The 15,360-nt window shown below is 42.1% G+C and overlaps 1 protein-coding gene across 4 annotated transcripts in view; it reads left to right on the top strand.

Annotated features, from left to right (window-relative positions):
• Positions 1–15,360, top strand: part of TRERF1 (transcriptional regulating factor 1) — a 329,029-nt gene that overhangs the window by 244,701 nt on the left and 68,968 nt on the right. For all 4 annotated transcript variants that reach the window (XM_030196092.1, XM_030196089.1, XM_030196091.1 and 1 more), the window contains one exon: positions 166–541. In XM_030196092.1, the coding sequence (XP_030051952.1) occupies positions 166–541 (376 nt within the window). The remainder of the gene's footprint in view (positions 1–165; positions 542–15,360) is intronic.

Genomic DNA, 15,360 nt, shown 5'->3' with positions numbered 1-15,360 from the left:
AGCAGGATACTGGGCTAGATGGACCATTGGTCTGAACCAGTATGGCTATTCTTATGTCCTTAAAATGTGAAGATAATTTAAGGGAAGGGGATGGGATGTGAATATTATCTAAGTCAAAACTAGTCATCACCACATTTTTTTTTAATTATATAAACTTGTATTTAGGAAATTGTCGGAAAACATCATCAAAGTGATAAAAACTCAGAAACTTCAGAAGAACACTTCAGACCACTGCAAGAAAAGAAAAAGTATCGGCATAGGCCTGAACCTCTATTCATACCCCCTCCTTCCTTCAACTTCAACGCATCCTACTCAGGTGCCACACTGTATCAAAGCCAGCTCCGTTCACCTCACATCATGGGAGACCACTTGCTGGTCAGGACCCAAGAGCTACTTCCCTACACCCCACCCCCTATGCTTAGCCCTGTACGGCATGGATCTGGTCTGTTCAGCAACGTCATTGCCTCCCACTGCAGCGCTTACCCACAGCTACCGCTTACTCCTCTGACACCCACACCACGAGTATTGCTGTGCCGAGCAAGTAAGTAGAGCGTTTATATTTTACTTAAATATTTCCTGTATGTAATATATTTCTTTTCACATGGAGGAAACATGGGAATAAGATATTATGTTGTAAGGTGACAGATTTTGTTCTGTCATTTTCTGTACTGTGGATTTTCCAAAGAAACCTTTAAAACACTTTGCCTCATTTTTTAAGGGTTTACAGATTCCTTTCAGTGTTAAATCATGATGGAGATCTTGATCAAGACATGCCTTAATCACATTAAGGAGCCTATGTGCTAAACCTTAGTGTGTGTGCCAAGCAGATTTACTATGTACCAAAAAGATAGTATGTTTATACATGAAGGCCTAGCATACACAGTAAACTGCTTTAAAAAGATAGGTTGTTTAGGTTTGACAAATCCAATCCTAAACAGCGGAATAGATCAGGGGTTCTCAACCCAGTCCTCAGGACACACCTAACCCAGGGGCGTAGCCACGGGTGGGCCTGGACGGGCCCAGGCCCACCCACTTTCCCTCCAGGCCCACCTCAACATCGTCGTATCAAGGCGGGGCGATCTGCCCCGCCGGCGTCGCAGCTCTGTCGAGGAGCAGACCACCCGGAACCCAACCTTAAAAGAAGAATCGGATGGTGAAGCGCCTCGCGTTAGCTGCTCTCTCTACCCTGCTCTGCGCTGCTGCAGCTGTAAAGTGATTTGCTCATCGGCCCTTCCTTCACCGTGCCCCACCCTCTGATGTAACTTCCTATTTCTGCACGGGGGGGACACGGTGAAGGAAGGGCCGACGAGCAAATCGCTTACAGCTGCAGGCAGAGCAGGGCAGACAGCAGCAGACGCGAGGCGCTTAAGATGGAGCATTAGCAGCAGTGGGGTGTCAGAGGGAGGGGAAGGGAAAGAGGTCAGATGCTGGAAGGAAAGGGGAAGATGGCAGAGGGGACAGGAGCTGGATGGGAGGGTCAGAGTGAGAAAGGGAAGGGACACGTGCTGGTTGGAAGGAGGAAGAGAGGGGCTGGATGGGATCCTGAAAGAAAGAGTCAGAAAGAAGGGGAGGAGGAAGATTTGGAAGAGACAGTTACTGAATGGAGAGTGGGAAGGGACAGGTGCTTGTTGGAAGGGAGAGAGCTACTGGACATGGGAGGGAGAGAGCTACTGGGACATGGGAGGGAGAGGAAGAAGGGACTGGAGGGAAGGGAGAAAGCTGCTGGGACATGGGAGGGAGAGGAAGAAGGGACTGGCTGGAAGGGAGAGAGCTACTGGACATGGGAGGGAGAGGAGGAAGGGGCTGGAAAGCTGCTGGACAAGGGAAGAAGAGGAAGAAGGGACTAGAGGGGAGAGAGCTGCTGGACATGGGAGAATAGGGAGAGAAAGAGGGGAGATGGATGAAAGGATGCAGAGAAAAAGCGGAGAAACTAGAAGGATGTGGAGAGAGGGAGGAGACTGAACAGAAAAGGGTAGAGAGATAGACACTGGATAGAAGGAGAGGGGAGATAGAGACACTAGATGGAAGGATCAGGAGAGAGGGTAGATGAGTGGAAGGATAAGGAGAGAAAGAGGGAAGACACTGGATGGAAGGGTAGGGAGAAAAAGGAGACGCTGGATGCAAAAGAAAGAGGGGAGACACTGGAAGGATGGGGAGAGAAAGAGGGGAGCTGCTGGATGGAAAGAGGGAGAGGACAGAGTAGGGAAAGACTGGAGAATAAGAGGAAGGGGCATGTGGAGATCAAGGGTGAGGAAAAGATGAAAAGCCATAGGTGACGAATGCACAGGAAACCCTGGCAAGAGAAAGATGAAGGAAAGCAGACTCTAGAGACTGGGAGCAACACAATGAGAAAAAGTAAATGGCCATACAACAAAGGTAAAGAAAATAATTTTATTTTTAATTTAGGAAAAGTAATATGGTACCTGTGTTAATAAAGTTTCAGAGACCAATACTTCCTTCCTTAGGTCAGGAGAAGATACCATAACAGCATTATACTGACCTGAGGCAGGAGGTTTTGGCCTCTGAAAGCTCATTGAAAAGGGTGTTAGGCTATTAAATAAATTATTTTCTGAAACCTGATGCACTGAAAAACAGCACTTTACCCCTGTGTTACAAATGCATCTGATTAGTGTGACTACATTTTGCTGGGGAAAGGGGGTACAGAGAAATTTTTGTGCCCACCCACTTTAGGTTCAGGCCCATCCAAAACTGGCAGTCTGGCTATGCCACTGACCTAACCAATCGGGTTTTCAGAACACCCACAATGTATATGAATGAGTGAGATCTGCATAGAAGGGAGTTATTGCAAGCAAATATATCTCTTGCATATTCATTGTTGATGTCCTTAAAACCTGACTGATTAATTGTCCTGAGGACTGGGTTGAGAACTCCTGGCATAGAGGGATCTTATCTGCAAGGAGGGGTAGGTACAACTCTGGCCACTTTACTGGGAAGACAAGATGGACCATGTTGGTCTTTATTTTGCTGTCATTTACTATGTTACTATGGACTAGGGTCACTGGAGGAAGCAGAAAGAAAGATACTTAAAATACTGTAGTGGGTGCCAACACTGAGCCCAGAGACACTCCACAAGATAATGGATGCTCTAAGGAAAGAATATCTCTAGAGGCCACTACAAAGGTACAAGCCTGCAAATAGGACTAATTATTTGAGAGAACTTGGCCCTGCCACTTCTATTAACAGGGCTCTTCTTAGCTTTTCTCCTTTATCACAATGTTTACCTTCTTATATCAAATTTTTTACAGTTGAGAATAGGAAGTCCCAGGTGATCACAGCTCCACAGTATAAAAGGCACAGTGTTGCAACCATAGCATACAGGATTATGTACTAACTAGTGTGATAGGCCGGTTTCAGAGAGGAATGAAACGGGCGCTAGCACCGCTCCCCCCCCCCCCCCCCGATGTCTGCGAGTGTGTGTGAGTGACTGTGTGACACAGAGAGTGAATGTGATACAGTGTGAGACATAGTGTGAGAGTGAGAGAGAGGAAGACACTGTGAGTGTGTGTGACAGAGATTCCTGTCCCCTCAGGACCCTCTCAGGTCTCAGGACCCCCTCCCCCTCTGCGTTCCCCTCCCCTCCCTTGTGGTCTCAGGACCCCCTGCTTCTCCCCCCCCCCTCTGTGTGGTTGGCAGCACCGCGTGTGTGTGAGAGAGAGAGATTGAGTCTGGGTGTGAGTATGTCTGTGAGAGTGAATGTGTGTGTAATTGTTATCTCTCCCCCTGCCCCCCTCCATCCACCCAGCTATTCTCCTGTCTCCCCTGCGCCCCCTCCAGCTACCCAGCGATTTTCATCTATCCCCTGCCCGCCCCTTCCCCTTTTGCCATCCATCAATTCTCCTCTCCCATGCAGAGTGAATGTGTAGAAAGAGTGTTGTTGGCTTCTGAAAGTGGCAAGCCTGTCTGAGTCCTGTGCTTTATTTTTAACTGGCAGCAGTAGCAGTCTGGAAAATAGGGGATACAGAAGAGGTCAGTTGTCAAGAAAAGCATCAAGTAACTCCCATTTCTCTGTACACCAGTTTTACGATTTCTACTTGTAAGGGCTATTTAACGCTAGTTCTCCTGCGAAGGGAGAGAATAAGCTGAGAGAGGCAGAGATGCAAGTCCCTGGTGTTGCTTTAAATGTAAAGGGAGGGAGGGAGCGGTTGACCTTCCCTGCACTCATTTTCTCTGACACAGCCATGCTCTGACCATACAGCGGTGGGGGGGGGGGGGGGGGGGGGGGGGGGGGGGGGGGGAGAAACCCAGGCAGCAGAGTCAGCAGGAGAGGAGCATGTTTCCCTACTCCTTAGTCCTGCCTGTGATTCGTGAAACCGGATATCTACACCACCATGCAAAACGGAAGTGAGGCTTCATTAGAACGTTGGTGGTGCCTTTTATATATATAGAAGATATGTACCACTTGGTTCACTCTTTTTAGGGATTTTATATGCTAGATTTGTTTATGCAAATGAACTGCACTATTACACCAAATTTAGGGCCTCTTATCAAGCTGCACTAGCAGTTCCCATGTGGCAATGTCAATGGAGCCCATTCAAAGTGAATGGGCTTTGTAAGCATTATCGCACCGGGAGTCGTTAGTGCAGCTTGATAAAAGAGGCCCTTACCTACTCAAAAATTTTGTTTACAAAACTATTTTATGTATAATCCTAATATCCTGGATGAGCATCAGAGAGGCTGCACAAATATATTTCTTGGACTGGTTTCAGGGCAGAGCCAGGACAAGCAAAGCTAGGAGGCTGGCTGGCACAGAATCCACATACTGAGCATGCTTCTCACAGTCAATATAGTTCACACAGTTTAATATGCTCAAAACTATGACATGTTTACTGGCATATAAAATGGTGTATATTGTTACTTGAGGCTGGTTACAGTAAAGTTGTAAGCGAAAAGTAACACAGTCCAATGTATTCTTCTTCCTGAATATGCAGTTCTTATGGTAAAGTAGATTTTTCAGACACAAAAGAGAGGGTAAAACAGCATACAAAATAATACAGAAACAAAAAAGCAACACTGGGCCTTCAGGATTGAGATGATCAAAGTCTCTTTGTTATTAATTGACGGATAGACCCGACACGGGCCGTGTTTCGGCACACTGGCGCCTGCCTCAGGGGTCAGCTAATCCTGATCAGAAATTGTAGGTGGTACTGTCACAGTGTAGCACCTTTGATATGGATTAGAGTCTCAATTGCTCTGAGAGCGTAATCAGCATAGGACAACGCTGTCAGTCTAGAAAAAACCACTCATTTAAAAAAAATCTTTATTTTAAGTTGATATTATTTATTATTATTATTTGTTACATTTGTGTCCCACATATTTGCAGGCTCAATGTGGCTTACATAATACCGTGAAAGCATTCGCCAAATCCGGTACAGGATAGGTACAAAATGTTGTATTGGGATAGGGAAGATAAGATTCAATCAAGTTGGGTTGAGGTAAAAGAGTTCATTAATGTCCAATACGATCTTTAATAGTGAAGTGTTGCAGGGTTGAATCATTTAAGTTGGGTCATTCGCATATGCCCTTCCGAATAGGTGAGTCTTTAATGACTTTCTGAATTTTAGGTAATCATAAGTTGTTTTCACCACTTGTGGCAATGAGTTCCACAGGCGCGTGCCAATGTACAACAAACAATATAGTTTTGTAATACAATTACAAAGCCCCCTTTCCATCCCCCCACAGTGAAAGATGCAATGGGTACTTAGTCTCTTATTCTTGGATCCTCAGAGTCAGAAACTGTGCTAGTCTGAGACCTTTCTGTTGTAGATTAAAATATGCTGCAGCTTGGAGGTTAAAAAGTAACTCTAATCCCTTTGCATAGGTGTTGAGAGAATGACCTGAAGCTCTCAACCAAATCCTTGTTTTTAGGTGCATTGGCTGGGGACCTGAACCGAAGACAGTACCTTTTCCTCCGTGGTCTGGATATTTATACTCCTCAGCTTCCCTCCAAAGATATCGCCTCCTACTGCTGTTACCAGGCAGAAGGAGCAGCTCTTATTCTCTCTGGAGACTGACAAAACTTTCTAAGTCAATAATTCACACCACTTGCATTAGAAAAGGCACAGAGATTACTGGCAAGCAGAATCTGTATGCCCTCTACCTATGGAAGACTTTTCTGAACTGAATTTCACACATGGTTTAACTGCACGCTAATGGAACAATTCTGTAAATTGGTTCCAAGATGTAGGCACCACAGTGGGGCATGCTTAGCACAAATTCTATAACGGCTTCTAGGTTCACCCGAGCCATTATAGAATGCTAGTGGCATGCAAACTTAGGAACCCCTTATACTAAAGGTTTGGCATGCAGCAATGGGCTTGTTGCGTGCCAATCCGGAACTACCACTAGGCTTCTGCAAGAGCCCAGTGGTAGTTCCCACCCCCAGCACATGCCATGTCTGGCACTACAAACAATTTTCTATTTTTGTAGCGCTGGTGCTTACCCGGTGGTAATTGCTGCCCAGCTACCGCCGGTTTAGTGCAGGAGCCCTTACCGCCACCTCAGTGGGTAGCAGTACATGCTGCCCCCACCACCACCCCCCAAAATGGCCGCTAGGTAAGTGGTTCACTTACTGCACAACCGTTTCTTGTTGAGAAAGACAGCCTTTTATCCACTTCGGTAAAAGGGGGCCTCAGCATGCGTCAAAAATTACTGCAGCTTAAGTAAAAGGACCCCTTAATGCAATATCAATGGCTGCTGTTAATATGTGTACCGTGCAATATGCACAACTGAGTAATGCACTTAGCAACACACCTATGACATGCCTATGCTCTGCCCACATGTATGCCCCCCCGGCAGTTTCACACGAATGAACTTATGCCAGTTACAGAATAGGACCTAGCACTTACACACATTAACTTTCAATTATTGGCACCAATGATACATATAAGTGCTTGACTTTAGTAACATACATGTGTTATTAGTGAACTTATAGAATTGCCCCTTTTTTTTTTTTGCCAAGAAATTTTTATTGAAATTGAAAAACCAGAATACAACCAAAAACAAGACAAAAGAAAAATATCACAATGCAATTCAGCTTGCTAGTCAGTATAAACTTCATACCATAACTTTTTGGTATGATGCAATTACATATATTTCTTAAGCAAGATTTAAACCTCCTCTTATTCCCCCGAAAACTCCCCCCCCCCCCCCCAAGTAAACACTTCCCATATGCAAACCACCCTCCTCCCCCCTCCCCAGAGGACAGTTATGTGAAAACCTGAGGACATTCCAAGCATCAAGCTATTATATATTTATTTATTTATTTTAATTTAGATTTGCTCACACCTTTTTCAGTAGTAGCTCAAGGTGAGTTACATTCAGGTACACTGGAGATTTTTCTGTCCCAGGAGGGCTCACAATCTAAGTTTGTACCTGAGGCAATGGAGGATTAAATGACTTGCCTAAGATCACAAGGAGCAGCAATGGGAATGTAACCAGCCACCTCTGGATTTCAAGACTGGTGCTCTAACCACTAGGCCACTCTACTCATTGTCAACCTACTCACATATTGTCAACCCAGCTTGCCACGGTACATAAGGGTCCCAGGTTCGAAGAAAGGAACAATTTATTCCTGCGAAATGTCAGCTTATTCATGTGACATACATAGTCCACTTTAGCTATTAGAAATTCACATGTAAGGATCTTTGGATGTTTCTACAGAGCTGCCGAAGCTAAACGGGCTGCCGTCCATTGAAAATCGGTTTACAATATTTCCTCGGTAGCTCCGTAGTTTTAATATGCAAAAGTCCATATCCCATGTTTGCTTGAATTGGTATTCCCAAAATAGCTTGAAGAACTTCAAAGTCTATTAACCAATAGATCTGTGCCTGAGGGCAGACCCACCAAATATGTAGAAAAGTCCCTTGTAAACCACAGTTATGCCAACACTGATTAGAAGTAGAGGGATATATTTTATATAAGCGTTCCAGTGTAAAATACCACATATATAGCATTTTATATCCATTTTATACCATATTACGTGCTATTGAAACTTTAAGAGCCTTCGATATATTTGTTCCCATTCTTGCTGTGGGTAGTCTCGCCCTAAGGCGCATTCCCACATTTGAACGTTATCAATAGAAATCAAACAAAAAAAAAACATGGAAAAGAAAATAAGATACCTTTTTTTATTGGATATAACTTAATACATTTCTTGATTAGCTTTCGAAGGTTGCCCTTCTTCGTCAGATCGGAAATAAGCAAATGTGTTAGCTTATATAGTATATATAAGAGAAACATCAAAGCATCGTGCACCAAACTAACAGCTTCATACAAGACACCACAGACTTTCTGAATAAATTGAAAAATATCAAACAATTACCACCAAACACCCTTCTGGTCACGATGGATGCAGAATCACTATACAGCAACATTCCACATGCGGATGGCATAGCTGCATGTGGAAGACTCCTAAAAAAAAAATCTACACTGGACCATCAATACTCACCAGAAACTATTACAAAATTAATCAAATTCATTTTAACTCACAACTACTTCTGCTTTAACAATGATATCTATCTACAAATAATGGGCACTGCAATGGGCACCCCAATATGCCAACCTTTTTATGGCTGAGCTGGAAGAGACATTTCTGAATACATACCAGACCAAACCTCTAAAATACTACCGGTACATCGATGACATTTTTATGATTTGCATGGAGGGGGAAGAAACTCTGAAACAATTTTACTATTCCTTCAATACATACCATCCTACAATCAGACTCAAAATTGACTACTCCCCAGAAAAAGTCAATTTTTTGGACACCACAGTCTGAATCAGTGATGGCTGTATACAAACATCTATATACAAGAAACCCACAGACAGATGCAGCTACCTCCACAACTCCAGCTTCCACCCTTCACATACAAAAAGATCCATTATTTACAGCCAAGCCACAAGATAACACCGTATCTGCTCGGACCCAGAGGATAGAGACAGACACCTTGAAACCCTGACTGCATCCTTCAAACAGAAAGGCTACAACCCCAAAATAAGCTCCAAGAATATTGCCTCCTCCCTCAAAACACCCAGGGAAAATCTGCTACAGTACAAAGAAAAAAAAGCCACAGACAGAATTCCCCTTGTAGTGACATACAACCCAGAGCTGGAGAAACTGAGGAAAATCATAAGAGACCTACAGCCGCTACTCCAGGAAGATGAATTACTGAAAGAGATATTCCCATCCCCACCAGTGCTGGCCGTCCGACAGCCATCAAACTTAAAACACAAGCTGATCAGAAGTAAACTCCCAACACAGACGGAAAAAGAAAAGGGCACGTTTCCCTGTAACACAGCCAGCTGCAAACTATGCGAAAACATTTCACAAGACCCCACAGTCATTCACAAAGGAAAAATATTCAACATAAAGGACTATTTTACATGCTCATCTTCCAATGTGGTATATATCATTCAGTGTAAAAAATGTAACGAAAGATGCTATATTGGAGAAACAGACCAGATGCTTAAGACAAGATTCAATCTGCACAGACATCACATGAAAATAGCCAGTGCCAGTCAAGCCCCCACTCCTGTGGGCCAACACTTTACAAGACAAGAACACTGCACCAGTGATTTCACAGTAAGAATACTGAAAGGTAATTTTAAAACAATACAGGAACGTAAGACCTTTGAAATAAGAATGATTGAATATTTTGACACCCAACAAACAGGACTTAATAAGGATCTGGGTTTTCTAACCCATTATAAACCATAAAGCTGTATTTCTCTGTTTATTTCCCTCCTCTCACCTACCAACACCCATCCTGTTAGAATATCAATGAAATGCTTTGATGTCCCCATGCATTCCCCCACCCTCCCACTCTGTCAGACTGTCAAAGTAATGCTTTGATGTTTCTCTTATATATACTATCTGCTACCACATTTGCTTATTTCCGATCTGACGAAGAAGGGCAACCTTCGAAAACTAATCAAGAAATGTATTAAGTTATGTCCAATAAAAAAGGTATCATCTTATTTTCTTTTCCATGTTTTATTTTGTTTGATTTCTATTGATAACCTTTAAGAGTGGACTAACACGGCTACCACACCTCTCCACATTTGAACATATTTAATCAGAGAGGCATCTTGTATCAAGACTCTGTAGAATTACTACTACTATTTAGCATTTCTATAGCGCTACAAGGCATACGCAGCGCTGCACAAACATAGAAGAAAGACAGTCCCTGCTCAAAGAATCTGGAGTTATAGCCCTCGCCATCAATGTAGTGTCCTAGCTAAGAAGTTGAAGCACTCGTCAGCATATGAAATCAGATATTTGCCTATATTGATAAAAATCCTCCTCACTCAAGACAAATTCTTCTTCTAGGTCAGAGAAGGGAACCACTTTTCCTTCTTCAACTAGTTGGGTCATTTGCAATAAGCTCGAGCCAGCCCAACAGGTATATTGAGGTTATGATCTACCTGGTTCAAAACCCTCCGCTACCCGGATAGGTGCTGCTTGGAAATAGGACCTCCCAAGAAAAAACGCTTTCTAGAGCGTAGAATTGCCTTTTAATATTTAATGAGCTGTTGAAATGCAAAGTAATGTAATGCAGCTCATCAACTATTAATATGAACAGCATTTTCATGTGGAAAAAACTGTTTGGAATTTTGTTCACTGTGAAGGCAAAAATCTGTGCAAATATTATGAACTGTTTCAATTAATATGCACAGTTGCAAATAGCATGCATTATTTTGTGTTTTAGCTTGAGAAGCACCATTTGTGGAGTTTCCACATTTAGTTAGATAAGTCTCATCTCACAGCTTCCATTCAAACACTGCAGTGGTTCTGAAATGTTGCATTACATGTCTTCAGTGTCCTCCATGATCTCAGATGATACAGTGTGCAGGTTAGGTGGTGTAGCAGTGGCAAGGTCGCAGCAGTTAAGTCTTAATTCCCTTTCAGAAAAAATTAGATGGGAACTAAGAAGGTTGCATATGAGGCAGCCCCTTTCTGCCCAAGGTTGGATTACCTTGTCCTGCATTTCCATCTGTGGATTGAGATGTCCACTCCTCCATGGTATGGTTTGAGTGGATGCTGCAGAAGGAGGGGAAATGGGACATAGAGTGATATCAGTTGGCTGAATGTGCTCTGCTGGTCTATGGTGATGATAGTTTCTGTCCTTACTGTGGTAAATCTACAACAGCAGGCATTTTAAAGCTTCAGCAGAAGAATCATCAATCTTTGGTTGCTGCGCCAACACTGTGGGGTGCTGGTGAAAGGGTACAATTAATGCCAGCGTCCTTCTGATACAGGTTTGACAGATCTCTTTCCCTAGAATCAATGGGATTAATGCGCTAAGGCCAGCTGAAGTATCTTCTGATGCTAGTCCTTCTGTTCCTTGGCTGACATCTAAGATGTGTACTATGTTTTTGTTTTTCCTTTCTGGGAAGCCTATTCGTTTATTTCAGCCCTGAGTCCTGAACAGCCAGCCAGATGTGCCAGGCTTACTTTTTATACAGGTTTGCAGTAAGGGAGTTGAACCAGGCGGAAACGAGGACTGTTCATTCTCAGTTTAGCATATATACGTTATACAGAACACAGATATGTGTGTGTCAGAAGAAATCTAGTTTTGTGGGTTAGTGTGCATGCTGCTAATGTTCTTGTGCTATGGAAACTATTTCTATGCATACACAGTAAAATTTAGTGCATTGCTTGGCATGTTGCATTTTAGGTTAGTTGTTAAATTTATACCCGTATTCATGATAAATCTATTCTAGTGCAAGTTTTAGTGCATAGGCTCCCTAAGCATAAGATTTGTTGTTAAAAGAAAATCTTACAAGCAAGTTATCAATGTCACAATTGACTCAACGTAAAAATAAAAAACACCTATTTATATATAGAATGTTTTTGTTCTTTTTATTCCTCACTGTTCAACTGATGTTAACTGTTTTCTGATGCAGTACATGAAGCACCTAAGGGTGTAACTCCTTACTTTATATTTCCATTATCTCATGAAAATATGTATTAGACTATTTTGAAGAGAAGAGTAATACTGAACCTCCAACAGCTAAGGAGTAATCCTTTCTGGGCAAGACATCTACTGACAGTTAAAATACCTCATCCAGAAGAACTTAGTAGCCTAATGGTTAGTGCAGCAGACTCTGATCCTGGGGAACTGGGTTCGATTCCCACTGCAGCTCCTTGTGACTCTGGGCAAGTCACTTAAACTTCCATTGTCCCAGGTACAAATAAGTACCTGTATATAATATGTAAACCACTTTGAATGTAGTTGGAAAAAACACAGAAAGGCGGTATATAAGTCCCATTCCCTTTAAGGCGGTATATAAGTCCCATTCCCTTTCCTTTTACCCAGAGCATTAGCTAAGAGTAAATATCCTACATAAAAGAGATTGTGGATGTAGTTAGCTAAAATGGTCTTAAGTTGTTTTTTCTTTTCCCCTTAGGTTCCTGCTCTTACGGTACTTTAAAAGGAGCTCTTCTGGCCCTAGTGAAAGAACACTCTGTACCTAGATCTAGCTTATTGTCCAAATTTCACCATCCTTTTTCTCTTAACACTGCCTTCTAAAGGCGCTTACATCACAGAATACCGTAACTGTCTGTAGTACACATTTCACTCTAATAAAACAGCCATAGGTTTATTTTCTGTTACATTAAATGGGAAAAGCTTTATTTTTAGATACAAACTGTTAGAATAGTCTTCTGTATAACAGAGAGAAATTATTGCTTTCACATTTTATAGTTTGAGCAAAACCATGAACTTTAGTATTAGAGAATCAAATCTCATAACATCCCAAGAAAAACTCTTTGGTGCTCATTTTCAAAGCACATAAACTTACAGGAGTTCCATAGGTTACTATAGGGCTCATTTTCTAGGCACTTAGGCTTACAAAGTTTGTAAGCCTCTTTAATTGCTTAAATTTATGTTTATATAAATGTCTTAAGTATCCATACCATTTTTTTTTTTGCATTATGTAAAACTTTCATGAGTAGACCACACAAATCTCAAACAGAAGGATAGTAGTTCTTGGCTTTGTTTGAACTGTTAAAAGTGGAGCTAATGCAGAAAGTGTTGCTAAATTCAGCCCAGCTGTTTACTTCTGGTTTAGCGCTAATTTTTTGCATACTGTGATTACTTCCAGTGTAGCAGAATCTCTTTTCATTTTATTTATTAACCACCAATATATAACCAACCACACAAAGTATTTCAAACAATCAGATATACAGCAATTCCAAAACACAGAAGATCATAAACTCTATAGGTATTCCAAAGTTGGAGTAAATACATGTATTTTCAGTTTCCTTCTGAAACTGGCCAATTTCCACAGGGAAAGTCAGAGTTTTTAGCCCAGCCAGTGAAAACATACACACACATTCTTTGATTTATGTACCATCCTAACAGACAGGAACTGCAATAAGTTTTGCTGATTTGATCGCATTTCACAAGCTGATTGATAGATGCCAAAGAAATGACAGTCTACACAGAGATATGACACAAACAGATTCAGTGCTAAACCTGAATTAAACCACTGTTCTAATCTTAGCACAGTTAGCATGGAAATGCATGGTAATGAACTGCAAATGGAATTATTTCCAATATGGTAAACTGGGTTAAAGATTAGCAGTTTTTTGTTGTTTTGTTTTTTTTTTTTTTTTTACTTTCAAGACAGAGCTGAAACTGTTTCACCTCTGGAAGTGAAGTTTTAAATTACTATTGATTTCACTGGAGGTTAATGAGAAATTAAAATAACAGCATGGAATCTTCAAGTTGGAGACCCAAAGCCCCCCAGCATTCTTGGCTTGGTCACTCTGGCCCAGAACCCTCAATTTGGGAGGCCCACAGACCACCTGCCTTCCCCCACCCTTTCAATGAGCCAGCCATACTTAACCTCAGATGACATCAACCAAAGAGCTGCCATTTTCCAAGATGATGGGCAGTAATAGAGAAAAATGGATGGTGTTTCCCCGTGGCCAGGTTAAGCTGATATCATAGACATCAGCCGAATTACCACCATTGTCCAGAATGGCGGTAGTAGAAGAGGGCAGACAGTGCTTCCCTGGTTGCTGTTCCATTTGACCATTGGTATGACACAGTATGGCTATTCTTATGTTCTTATGACATAGCCGATTAGGCGCAGATATTCAGCTTCAAACCGGCTATGTTGAGAGATCAAACTAGGCCACTTAAATAGCAGGCCTATCTTTGACCACTAAAATATTAACCGATTAGCATTGAATGTTGGCATAGCTAGTTTAAACTTTTTAGCAGCCAAAATAAACCTGGATATTCAATGCTGGTTTGCCGGAAATGTGTTTAACACCAGCAGTGGACGGCAAAACGCTGCCTGCCGCTTGATGAATATTGGGCCCATTATTTCTGACTTACCACTAACTTGTTTTTAACCTTTTTTCCATTTTAGCATAGATTTTTACTTCATTATGTTTTGAATATTGTTATTACATTGGAAAAAATAATAAGAAAATAGTGTGGTATTAAAACAACAACATCAAAAATACTGCATCAAAAATCTAAAACAGATTTTTAACACCATCTTATTACATGAGGTTGAGTGCTATTATGAACAAGGAAATAGCTGTACAAAGATCTGAAGGGGTGCTCTCATGAACCTATGATGAAACTAAATTATTTTATAGGGATCGATAGCCAGCATTGATCAGCATTTTGCTGACCACTGCCGGTACTAAACCTCAAAATTCAATGCCAAGCCATGTCTGGGCACTGACTTAGCTGTTTAAGGAGTCCTTTTACCAAGCTGTTTTTCCCACGTAAAAAATCATCCCAAAAAAGTGGCCACACGGTAAGCGAACTCTTTTTGCATGGCCATGCGGCGGGGAGCACTTACTGCCACCCACTAAGGTGGTGGTAAGGGCTCCTGTGGTAACCCAGCGGTAACAGGGCAGTGTGCGGTGAAGCCCAATTACCGGCGGGTTACCTCCATGTTAACCATTTCCGGGGTTTTAATTTTTTCCCCAGGTGGGTTTACCACTGCTTTGTAAAAGAGCCCCTAAGTGCAATACTCAACACTTACTGGCGGTGGGTTACTGCATAAAGACAGGACTGTTTTTTTATGTGGTCCTATGTATACGGTTAACCGGGCTGGTTAAGTTCTGAATATCAGACATAACTGGCCAAGTGTTGACACCACCCCCCCAGAATGCCTCCCAAAATAGCTGGTTTTGAGTTTGGTGCTAACCAGTTAAGTGCTTCTGAAAATGACCGGTTAGCCCCGAAGAGGCGATTTAACCAATCAAGAACTGTTTCTGGCTGGTTAAATTACGTTGAATATTGACCCCATAGCTTTTACATTTTTATTCTATAAGTCCCTATGAGGCCATGGTGAACTTTTTAATGACAT

This window comes from Microcaecilia unicolor, chromosome 3, assembly GCF_901765095.1.
Source record: "Microcaecilia unicolor chromosome 3, aMicUni1.1, whole genome shotgun sequence".
NCBI lineage: Eukaryota > Metazoa > Chordata > Amphibia > Gymnophiona > Siphonopidae > Microcaecilia > Microcaecilia unicolor.
Note: the sequence above shows the minus strand (reverse complement) of the source record. Positions and strands in the feature narration are given on the sequence as shown.